The 12678-nt window shown below is 37.8% G+C and overlaps 1 protein-coding gene across 2 annotated transcripts in view; it reads left to right on the top strand.

Annotated features, from left to right (window-relative positions):
* Positions 1-2296: 2296 nt before the first annotated feature.
* The window catches only part of LOC118749451 (serine/threonine-protein kinase ATM), a 60019-nt gene continuing 49637 nt past the window's right edge, over positions 2297-12678 (top strand). Inside the window, exons 1-8 of one of the 2 annotated variants that reach the window (XM_036484252.1) lie at positions 2297-3411; positions 3497-3674; positions 3730-3905; positions 3970-4108; positions 4170-4540; positions 4610-4751; positions 4828-4948; positions 5006-5150. In XM_036484252.1, the coding sequence (XP_036340145.1) occupies positions 2377-3411; positions 3497-3674; positions 3730-3905; positions 3970-4108; positions 4170-4540; positions 4610-4751; positions 4828-4948; positions 5006-5150 (2307 nt within the window). In that variant the 5' untranslated portion in view covers positions 2297-2376. The remainder of the gene's footprint in view (positions 3412-3496; positions 3675-3729; positions 3906-3969; positions 4109-4169; positions 4541-4609; positions 4752-4827; positions 4949-5005; positions 5151-12678) is intronic. The other variant, XM_036484251.1, reaches the window with a different exon arrangement.

Raw genomic sequence — 12678 nt, 5'->3', positions numbered from 1 at the left:
CATAAGGGTTGCTCACAGTTCGAGTGTGTTATCTTGTTAAAGTTGCCACCTTTTAACTTTAGAAGTAAACTGTGAGTACCCTATATGAAAAATGGGGGTATATGAAAACGATCTCGTAGCCATTGAAAAGAGCTAGCGGTATAAGCCATATAAACTAAAATTCTGGAGACGCATAGATACCTCTGGAAGCATTTACCTAGAATACTGAGATGAGGGATTTTCCAATGGAAATATGTACAGAAAAACGGGCGCGACACCTTCTGGAAAGTAACATGATCACAGGGTGTATCCCTAGAACCATGTTAAGCTAAACCTTGAGGGATTACATTCTTGCCAAGACCGTCAGACAAGCTGAAATTGCATCGCAAGTTTTACGATTGGCTTGGGTAAGGTTTAATTACTTAACCCCCCTTTGTTTTTGCCGCTTCTGAATTCTATAAACTGACAGCTTTCACACAATTTAAAATGTACATATGTATTTAAAAATGTCATGAAAATTGTGTTGCTAGCTTCATGTTGCAAGTTTTTTCACAGCGTGAACAGAATACTTCTTTGCTGAGGAAATGTTTTGGGATTTCACACTTATTTGACAGAAACAAATTTTATATGCGATCTAACAGCTTTTTCACGTGAAACAGGAATAAAATACTATGAAAAGATTTTTAAATCGACAAAAAATTAATAAGAAAATTTGAAGGATTTTAGATATTGGGTATGGTAGCACGAGATGTCACAATCTGTTTAATTGTCAGGTTGTTAATATGGCGACGAAAAAGTGACAATGGAACTACCTTGTTTTTTGTATCATGCACATACATATATGATATTTATATTTTTAATAAAGGATGTACACGTATTAAATTGAAAACTTTAATTATTAAATTCCTTTAAAATCAAGGCATATTCAGCTTCTGTAAGATTAAAAAAATAGAATTATCACGATTTAACTTCCAGATTTCTATATTTGTTTTACGTCCTATTGGACAATTATAAAAAAATTATTTATGCGGTTTTGTAGCCCATTAAATTTTAGTACAAGGAAGTGCAAGTTTGATGTTGCTGAAAAATCCTTTGATTTTTGATATTTTGATGATTTATGTTTTATTAACAACGCCAATCTAGACGTCGTCAAATTAGCGGCCTTTGATATCGTTAACGACAACAGCTGATTTGGCGCTAACGAATGTTGTTAGGGAAACGTTTACTGAATAGCTAAATTGTTAAAATTGTCGTTTAGCTGACTTAGCAATAACAAGAGTTGTTAAAATCGCGTAGTGAAACTTCCCCTTAAAAATCGCTGGCTCGAAATTGGTTTTAGACCCATAGTTTCTTAGGCAAACTTGCTCAGAATGATCCGTAGAGCATTTTCCGCATATGCGATTTTTCCGTTTTTTCGGTCCTATACAAATCGACCCGCTCTAATACATACATGTGTATATATGTTTCTTATGTACCCAATAAACATTGGGCTTGGTTAACAATTTGAGAATGATTGGGAAACTAACACTTTTTTCAAGTCCCACCTTCGATAACGAATGTGGAAAAGGTTAGTATTCGATTCGAGAACTAGGCCATTTTCCAGTAAAACAGAACCCTCGTTATCGAATATATTTTCCCTTCATTCTGAATTCGAAATCCAGCCCATTATCGAATTGAAATTGAAATTTAATGCGAGAGGGTGACTGTCTTATATTTCTCTTCGAGAATGAGCAGGATTCCACTATCTCTCTTGTAGTATTGTTTCCATTTTTTTCGAACCCATCTCGAATGTATTTCCAATATACTATGAACGTTGGAAAACCAAGGTTGGTTATGATTTCGGTCTCAGTCCGATATGCGTACTGGATATCAAGGTAACTTTCGAACGTTCGCCAAAATATTTATAAGGTAGAGTAGAATATGTCAGGATACCCGCTGTAGCCGAGTGGTTAGAGGTGCGAACGACCACTTGGTAGGACCTGGGTTCAATTCTTGATCCGAGCAATATATAACAATAGAAAAGAGTATTATCTAACAGCGGTCAATCTTTGGCAAGCAATAGCAAACCTCCGAGTTCATTTGTGCCATAAACCATTTGCGGTTCGGAGGTAAAATTGAGGGTCCATCCATTTGTGTTATAACATCAAGAGACACACCACAAATTAGAGGATAAGCTCAGCCAAACGCTTAGCAAAAATGTGACCGCAAATGTCTACAAAATATTTACCAACGGTTTAGGATCCCATGTTTTATGTTATTTTAGAGAGATGATGTTCTATAAAGTTTCATACATAAACTTATTCCATTAGTATATAAAAAAGTTCTAGTATGCGCAACCATAGCAGGATACTGATTGGCAATTAAGTTACGCAATTAGACTTCTTCTGCAAAATATGTATGCTGTGTATTAATACGCTTAGGAATACATCCATATATTTCAGGTTTGCAATACTAGGTTCTTTACTAAGTAATCAGCAAAATGTAATAAATCTCACCAATTACCATGAGTTGCTGCAAGTGATATCAACTGTATTAAACATTTCTTCGAATGCGATGACTTGGCGCAGTATACGCCGAAGTTTGATAGCAATTTTATTTTTTGAAAAGGAGCAGATTTCAAGCCTCAATAAAGTTTATGTCAGTGATTGTACGGAGACATGGAACAAAATTGTAAATTTCTTAATTTCCGAGTCATCTGAGAACAATATTATTATAATGGAAAAACAACTACTTTTGCAAGCTTTAATAAAGCATGGCAAGCTATCGTCAGAAGCGAGTAACAATTTAATCCAATCTATTATAACTAATAGCATTCTGAGGCGTGCCGAAGCGTTTGAAACTATACGTCAAATTTTAATAAATTCTGATATTTGTGGAGTGGACAAAAATTCCAGCACCATTGAAAGGATTATAAATTGGGCCTATGAGGTAAACGATAAAATCAATGCCAGGAGCATGTTACTTAATATCGCCCCAGTCAACATTACGCTGATAAACGACACATGCGCGATTGCAGTTATAAATTTCCTAGATGAGCAGCAAATATTTTCATCGACCGCTTATCGAGATGAAATACAAAGACAATCGTATGATCTAAACATGCTTCAATACAAATACAACATAAAATTTGTTTGCCTGGAGGACCACGGAAAAATTTTGAATTCAATATCGAAATTGGCCCACCCAATGAACGCGTTGTCCAAATCATTGAATAATTGTTTGTTTCAGAATACTTATGAATTACTGATGCGTACAGTAAATTTGGAAATTTCAAAAGAAACCTCCTGTGCCAGTATTATTTCAGACCTGACATCCTTGTATAAATTAGCAGACTTGTCGAAAGCGTTGCTGTACTATAAAGTGTTTACAAAAGAAAATTTAGCACAGTGTCCACTAATTAAGCGTGTTGGATTTTTCCTTAGCCATATGGAGGTCAGTTTTGCCTACATAATGATAAAATAACCAGGGGATTCTTAATACTTTGTTTTTTTTTTTATTGGTTTCTTTATTCCTGCAGTTTCAATTGAAAAGCAATGATCCCCGAATTATAGAACAAACAGAATTATTGGAAATTCTGCAACATTTAGAAGCGTTTATAAAAGCTTTTACTTCCAGTCAGGTATTGATACAGTTTTTAGAGACACAGCCGCTAGAGGAACTGGTTAACTTTTTGGGAGCAAGTTTACTGCATAGCGGTATGTTATGTAATTGAGCTTGTTTTCCATATTTGTTATTTCTACTTTTTTACAGCTTCTCAGCACCAGCGAAGTAAAAGCAGCGACTGGGCCGATGTTCGTTTTACATCGCTGCGTATTCTCGCTGAACTATGTGCTAGTAATACTCACCAAAAAGATGCCTTCCATCATATATGCCGATATGTATTCAACATTCGTAACGATTTAGATATTCTTCTCCCACTCATAAAAGTACATACATTTATTTAAGAGCCTACCGCTATTAAGATCCGATTGTAATACTTCATGATTTCAGATATTTTGTACTCAAAAAAGTAAGTGCGAGGCCGAAAACTGTCAGATAGGTGTATGGTTCGTAGACAAATTAAAACTAATTTTCCGATTGTACCACATGGACCACAAAATCATTGATACGCTAGTTGAAATGCTCCCAGGTGAAGATTTACGCCATTGATTAATATATAATTTTCTACGATAAATTCTTTTTGTTTACAGAAATCTTCGAGTATGTGTACTCAAATACTGAGCTTTTAGAAAATATGTTCGTAGCGTTAACATCTTTACTTAAAATCGCTTACAAAAAGAACTATTCTACAAAAATAGCGAGCAATTTGATGAAAACTGTTCGACTGATCTCACGGCATTGCGATGGAATCTGGACAAAAGAAGGATTTAGAAATATTTGCAAATCTGTGATAAAGTTTTTGTCCTTTCCATCTCTCCGAATTCAATTTTCTGTGATAAGCACAATAACATCACTAATGGATGCCAATTGGCTGAAGAGTACAACATCATCATTTTATATTCAGGAGCATCACAAAATGTGTCAGGAGCTTTTCGCTGTCATAAACTGGAAAAATTTAACAGTATGTTGGAAAAAAAGTCACACACATTTCCTAAATATTATGTATATACCCAAATAAATTGTGTTATAGGACTCCACCACAGATCTGGCACAAAATCGAAGTTCAGTAGTAATGCAGCTCTTAGTGGCTCTTATTGCCTTCAGCTCCTATTATCAAGAAAATGCCTTAAAGGAGTTGGCAAATTTGTATGCTTCAAAGAAACTAACAGAAGGTGAAAATAGAAGCTTTAAGTACTAATCATTGCTAGACGAGTAATATTCGTTTGATTGAACGAAAATCTATTGCAGCCGACTTGAACGAGTTTACACAAGTTTGTGATTTTTTTGGCTGTTCGCGATCGCAGTTGACAAAGCCGTATATTAATAGCTTAATAACAGCTTGGATAGCTAATAATTGGCCAATTTTTAAGTACGCTTTGTTTCTTGTTCTTTGTTGTGATTGTTAACATAAAAATTATACTTTTAGATTTCCATTTTTTCTATGTTATGCAAGCAAAGACGAATTCATTATGCAAAATATTGCGATGATTGCGGCGTGTACTCTGTTATATGTCGCAAAGGCCGATTTCAAGAAACTAAACAAATATGCAACGGACGAAGAAATTTTGAAGGTACTGATTGAAATTTTTTTGCAGAAATCATGTTTTATTATCATCAAAGACGAATAAGAGCGTGTCAGACGTGACAATATTTCCCACTTTTCCACGCATTCCGCTGTCAAATTGCGAAAGAGAAATTTTATTTCCATGTGTGAACAGCCACAAAGACCTTCCTGTCACTTTTCGGAAATCAATTTCAGAAATTAAAGTTGCATGGTGTGACTGCAACTGAAAGAGCTCAATTCGATTTCGCAAATTTATTTCAGCTTGCTCGTGCTACACTAGCAGTTTTTATTTCTGCTGAAATTGCTGTCAAACTAATCGAGTGTTGCCGTGTGGCGGTGATCGGGAGTTTGTGAGAAATAATAATGAACAATTAAAAAAAATATCAGTAATGCTTTTAGTTAGTTATTTTGCGGAATTTAATTGATTATTTTCTTGATAAATCTTTACAAGCTTTGTTTTTTGCTGCAGCTGCTTCAAAAAATATTTATTCTTTGGACAAAGATGACTTAACCCTTAATTAAGCGCATAAAGAAAATGACACAAATGACACACATGGGGCCCCTTATTGAAAATGTAATGAACGTAAAAAGGCTGAAATATTACTATGTTCCTTCTTAACAGAACGTAATTTAGCATTTTCGACAACCGACCACTTAACCAAATGTCGACAAGAAAAAAGAAATGTTAAAAATCAACGCGATTCTTTAGCACCTTAAAACTTGCACATTATTGGCCTGGAATTTGATGGGCTACCAACCTGCATACTCAAAAAAATTCTACAAAAATCTGAATAAAAAGTTCAAAATCTAGCTGAAATTTTGCAGATTTTTTATGATTTTTGCACAAATTTTGAAATGTGGATTTATATTTTGTTTGTTATATAATGAGCTAGGCTTTTATGGAAAAATAATAAACAAAAAAGAAACAGGCAAAATCGTGACTTAATCAGCTGATCACAAGTGTATGCATAAAATGATTTTTATATTTACGATCTCAAACCAGTTTAGAATGAATTTTAAATGTGACAGAGCAAATGACATTTTAATATACCTTACGTACGTACATATAGACCTTTGTATACAATAAAAGTTTAATAAGAACAATTCTTTGTGCATACATTTGAAAAAGACGTTTTTGGGTAGGAAATTACGTTTTTTCAGTCCAAACATATAAAAAAATTGTAAAAGGCCGATGTTTTTATACAATAGATATTAAAGAAAAATTAATATAGGGGGTTTTTATTAGAGCAACATAAGACTTTTTGTCTGACTGTCTATCTGTCTGTCTCTATGTTTGTACGCGCATCACTCGAAAACTAATGCCTGAAATTAAATGCATTAAAATAGCATAAGCAACACTTTTTTGCTTTTTGAAGCAAGCAGCCCTTGATCATTTTCAATGCATATGCAATTGCTTCGCTGTGACTTAAGAAAAGTAAAGCAGCGACAGCAAACAGCAAATGCGAAAGGAGACATGAAATCATTTGCTTTTGCTTACATCGCAGCATGATTCAATAATACAAGGTTAGATAATTATTGACAGCCTTACAAAAGGTTGCATTTACGAAGGACGGAGAAAGGGGAGGAATGAAATCTCTTGGTGTGAAAATGGTAGTAGAAAAGTAATCAATTAGTAGTGAAATTCCTTTTGTAAATTCTAATGTATTTCCAGGAAATCTGGCATTTTAAACGAAATATTGAACGTAATATTGTTATATCTATGTGAGTAACGTAATGTATGTGCTATTTAGCTGTATAAAAACTGCAAAAAGACTCAAAATTAAAATAAAACTACTATAAGATTGATGTAAACATCCAATTTAAAAACAATTTATGTTTTTATCAGTTAAATAGGCTTCATATGCATATACAAATAAGCATATTGCACAAAAGCTTATACTTCTATTTCACACCAAAGCTACACTTTTTCCAAGCAAATTTGCAAAGAAGCAACACCGTGCCGCTGCTAAGGGAGCGGTGCGAGAGAGACAACTGTCAGTTTATCGAACCTTGTATTATTGAATCATGACATCGCAGTTTGGTTTTGCTTACACAGTGAGCCGAAGCAAACCAGTTTAGAAAAATTTGCTGTTGCTGCAAGCAGTAAGTTTGGGGTAGTTTTATTCTTGCTTTTGCTTATCTTCCTTGATTCGTTATTCTGGCGAGTACTTTCACACATAAATGCATTTGTATGGTTGTACGTACATACATACATATGTATGTTTGTACATATGTACATACACTGCCGGAACAAAGTATTGGCACAGCAAATTTTTCACAATATTCAACAATTTTCATTCTAATGTTTTTCCGCTGATTTCATTAAAATGTAGTTCATTCTACAATAAAAAACATAAAAATATAACTCCTAAACTTTCTGCAAAACTCGCGAAAATTCAGCAAATTTTCAACTTTTTAATCAGATTTTTTAGATTTTTTTTGAGTATGTAGATTTGTAGCCCAATTAAATATTATAATAAAGCACAAGTTTTAAGTAGCTAGGAATTACCGTTGATTTTTGGCAATTTTTTTTCACGCAGTCTCTTCCATACAAAAAAATTTGTTCGAAAATACTTTATATGGAAAAAATACAAAACACCTTCAACAGAAAAAATTCTCAAAAATCAACGCGATTTTTGACTAACTTTCTTTTACGAGAATTTAGTGGGCTGCAAAACTGCATACTCGAAAAAATTCTAAAAAATCTTATTAAAAGGTGAAAATTTTGATGAAAATTTGCTGAATTTTCGCGAGTTTTGCACAAAGTTTAGGAATTTTATTTTTATATTTTTTTTTTTGTTGAATGAACCATATTTTTATACAAAATTGGCGGTATGTATATATGGTATGTACATATATACGCTCAATCCATTATATCTGCATACACCCTTATTTGTTTTTTAAATATTCACAATGTTTTGCAAGCTATATTTCTTTTGTTATTTTTGTACATATATATGGTGCCTGCTGTTAAAAAAAAAAACATATAAATCAAAGTTTCAAACTGTATACAAAATTAAGGAAAATTTGACGAATTTTCATAAAAATTTTAAAATTTGTACGCGGATTTAAAAAAATTGTATGCAGCTTTATAGCCCATTCAATTTTTGTACAACAATGTACAAATTTGAGGTAGCTAAGAAATCGCGGTGATTTGTAATAATTTTTTTTTGTTGACGGCTCTAGGCATTTTTCTCCATACAAGGTATGAGCAATTTTTTTTGTATATGGAGGAACATACGTCGAGCTGTCAGCAAAAAAAAAATTATTAAAATCAAAGCCTTTTGAATTAAATAAATAATCATAAATAAAACTCAATAATAATTATTATCTCTGAGCGAAAAATAAAAAAATAAATATTATTTGTGATCGAAAAAATAAAAATCAAATAATAATCATTTCCGTTTTAAACTATTTTACTCATAATGATTGCCGGCCCTGATTTGTACATTATTGTACTAAAATTGAATGGGCTATAAAACTGCATACCAGAATATTTTTTTTGAATCTGAGTAAATTAAATTAAATTAAAAATCCTATTACTATTTAAGGAATGACTGCAAAGTTTACATATAGCTTTGTCATCATTAAAATCGAAATAATTTTCAATATTTTTCCTGTTTGCACGCGGTGCATTATTTTAAATCTTTATAAAATGAATAAGTCCGCACCGATGGATGACAATAGCAACAAGCAACAACTGATACGCGCAGCCAAATTTTCAAATTTTGCTTAAACAGTTGCTTTCGACTGCGAGAATAATACAGCAAGGCAAAGAAGCAAAAGCAAAAATGAGAGTACATAAAACTCACTGCTTGCAGTGATTTCATGTCTCATTTGCTTCTGCTTACATCGGAGTTTGTTTTTGCTTAGACAGTCAGCCGAAGCAAACAGTTCAGAAAAATTTGCTGTTACTGCAAGCAGTGAGTTTTATGTACTCTCATTTTTGCTTTTGCTTCTTTGCCTTGCTGTATTTCAGTCATTGTTCGTCCATGGAGCAACTCCTTGCAGCCGGATTGCTCCGCATCCTTCTTCTCCGGGCGGGCGTAGAGCCCAAGCCCGGACCAGAAACGAATTTCTGCTGTGTTTGCCAGAATCGACTCCATCCAAACTCCACTTCGGTTAGGTGCAACTCATGCAACGGATGGAGTCACCTAAGAACCTGCTCTGGTCTTAGGTCTCATCGGGAGTGGACCACAAGCTATGTGACTCCCTGCTGCTCAAGCCAAACGGCACAATCAGCCTCCACGGCTACCCGCTCGCGCAACGCACCCAGCACCCGAAGAGACTGCACGGCTCCGAGAAGCTCCTCTGGGCAGCAGCGAACCTCCCAACCCGACGACGACGCCCCCACCAGGATTATGGGTAGCTGCAGCAGCTCGCCAGACCTAACAATTGCTAGCGCTGGTTTGATCAATAGCATCTCATGGCGACCTATGCTAACACTAGCATCAGACCATCTACCCATAGTCATCTCGATCAATAAGCCCACCGACTTTGCTCTCGCGGACCACCGAACCTATACCAACTTCAACAAAGCTGATTGGGACGGCTTCGCGGAAGTCACCGAGAGCAGCTTCGCCGCCCTTCCCACACCCACAAACATACACACTGGCGAACGCCAGTTCCGCAGGGTAGTCACTGCCGCAGCGGCTCGCTTCATCCCGTCCGGACGCATCGCGGAAGTCCGCCCAAATTTCCCGGCCGAAGCAGCTGTACTAGCAAACGAGCGTGACCACCTACGCCAGGTCGACCCCGGGGACCCCCGTCTGAGGGACCTTAATTTGGAGATTCGGCAACTGGTAAATCAGCATAAGCGGAAAAAGTGGGAGGAGCACTTGAAGGCCTGTAACTTCACATCTGGTGTGAGTAAGCTCTGGTCAACCGTGACGTCCCTGTCCAACCCAACGGAGCGTGATGACAGAGTGGAAATCTCTTTCGAAGGTCGCGCTTCGTCGGACCCGAAGAAATGTGCAGCCTACTTTAGTAGGCAATTCACACTGCACCCTTCGGTAGACAAGGCCAAACGTCGAGTGACCAGGAGGCTGCACAAGCTGCCAAAAAACAGTGCACCACTTGTTTTCACCAGCTGTGAAGTGAAGGGGGCCATCGGGAAGGCGAAAGCCTCCAAAGCCATTGGACCCGACGGAATCTGTATGCTGATGCTAAAACATTTAGGGCCTAAGGGAGTAGCTTACCTAACGGAGGTGCTCAACCTGTCCATGGCCACTCTCATCATTCCTGATGTGTGGAAATCAGGGAGAGTGGTCCCACTGCTGAAACCGGGGAAGCCCGCCAACAAAGGAGACTCCTATCGCCCGATAACGCTCCTTGCCCTACTACTCCCATACTTCACTTGCCACCTGACCCCAGCTAAGCACCAGCACGGATTCCGTAAAGTGCACAGCACAACAACAGCACTTAACGCCATAAACACACAATTAACTCGTGGCCTAAATCGAAACCGCCCCTGTGAGAGAACGCTCCTAGTAGCGCTGGACTTGTCAAAGGCGTTTGACACCGTCTGCCATTCCACGCTACTAGAAGACATCGAGGCCTCCTCACTCCCACAGGGACTGAAGCGATGGTCGGCGAATTATATGAGTGGTCGACAGTCGTCAGTAATCTTCCGAGATCAAACCTCGAAACCAAGAATGATTAAACAAGGGGTTCCACAAGGTGGTGTTCTCTCCCCCTTATTATTTAACTTCTACATCTCGAAACTTCCTCAACCACCTGAGGGAGTTTCCCTGATCTCATACGCTGACGATTGCTCGATTTTGGCGTCCGGGAATGGAATTGATGACCTCTGCTCAAAAGTGAACGACTATCTCTCCAGCCTTTCTCGCTTCTTCACTGCAAGGAGCCTAACACTCTCCCCAACGAAATCAACGGCGACCCTCTTCACCACCTGGACGAAGGAGGTCAGGCTAGAGTTAAGTATACACGTCGATGGCACACCAATACCGACTGTAAACAACCCAAAAATCTTAGGAGTCACCTTCGATAGCCTGCTTTCTTTATCCACGCACACAACCGCAATTGTCAATAAAGTACAGAGCCGCAACAAGGTCCTAAAGCGCTCGCCGGCAGCACTTGGGGCAAAGACAAAGAAACGTTGCTGGCAACATACAAGGCAATTGGCCGGCCGGTTCTAAACTATGCTGCGCCAGTTTGGACGCCGGGGACTAGTTGGCCGCAGTGGACGAAGCTACAGACTTGTCAGAACGCCGCACTCCGGACAGCGACTGGGTGCCTTCTGATGACGCCTGAGCACCACCTGCACAGCGAGGCCCAAGTGCTCCCCGTCAGGGAACACAACAAAATGCTCTGTAAGCAATTTCTGGTGGGGTGTCACAGAAGTGAACACCCTAACAGAGCGTTGCTTCAGGAGGAGCCTCCGCCCAGGCACGTCAGGGGGCACCTATTCGTGTACAAGGACGCAGTCCAACAGTACATAGACCAACCATTGGACCCGACGACATACAGACGAGCCATAAACGACATTCATAGAGAGTCAGTTACTACCTACCTTGACTCTCGACCTATGAATGCCGTAATACGAGCCCAATCACCACCTGTAGAAGAGACGGAGCTTCAACTGCCACGAGAGACCCGCGTTACCCTGGCTCAATTACGGTCTGGATACTGTAGCCGCCTTAACAGCTACCTGTCCAGACTCGACCCCAATATCCCCAATGAGTGCCCGGAATGTGGAGAGTCCCCCCACGACACCAACCACCTCTTTACATGCCAGCTCAATCCGACTCGACTAACACCCCTCTCCCTCTGGTCCGAACCCATCGAAACAGCTCGTTTCCTGGGCCTCCCGTTAGTTGAGCTCGACGACAATGATTGAACGTAGACCCGAAAAAGGCGGGGCTTAGTAGTGCCGCTACAACAACAACAACAACAACATTTCATGTCTCCTTTCGCATTTGCTGTTTGCTGTCGCTGATTTATTTTTACCTCCCTTTTATTAGCTCGGGATTTCTATTCTCAAGTTTCATACCTGATGACAATACGAATTGAAATTATAATAGCGAGGTTTTAGTTTTTAAACTATAATTTTATTCTTAAGTCGCAGCGAAGCTATTGCGAATGCATTGAAAATAGTCAAGCAATTTCAAACCCTGATTAAAATATAGAAAGAAAAAATAGAAAGGTGCAACCTGCTTTAAAATTGCAGTTTAAGTCAATTGATAAGTTAAAGTAAATATTCCAATATGGATGTTAAAAGAAATAGGTTCGACAAGACTTACAGCCCAAAATATTTTTGTGGAAGGTTGCCACCTGTTTGAAAATTTAATTTAATTGATAAGATAAATTGAATATTGCAATGTGTGTATCAAACTGAAGAGGTTTAGGAAAGTTTACTGCCGAGGGAGGGTTGCCACCTGTTTGAAAATTTTTATTAAATTAAATTGATAATATAAATGAAATATTATCTGCAATACGGGTATCAAACAACACAATACTACTTTTAAGGTGCAGTGAAACACGCTGGGTATTTGCTTGTATGTATATAATAAATT

This window comes from Rhagoletis pomonella, unplaced genomic scaffold (assembly GCF_013731165.1).
Source record: "Rhagoletis pomonella isolate Grant_MI unplaced genomic scaffold, Rhpom_1.0 Rhpom_scaffold_00016, whole genome shotgun sequence".
NCBI classification, from domain to species: domain Eukaryota; kingdom Metazoa; phylum Arthropoda; class Insecta; order Diptera; family Tephritidae; genus Rhagoletis; species Rhagoletis pomonella.
This window is presented reverse-complemented; position numbering and strand designations above follow the sequence as displayed.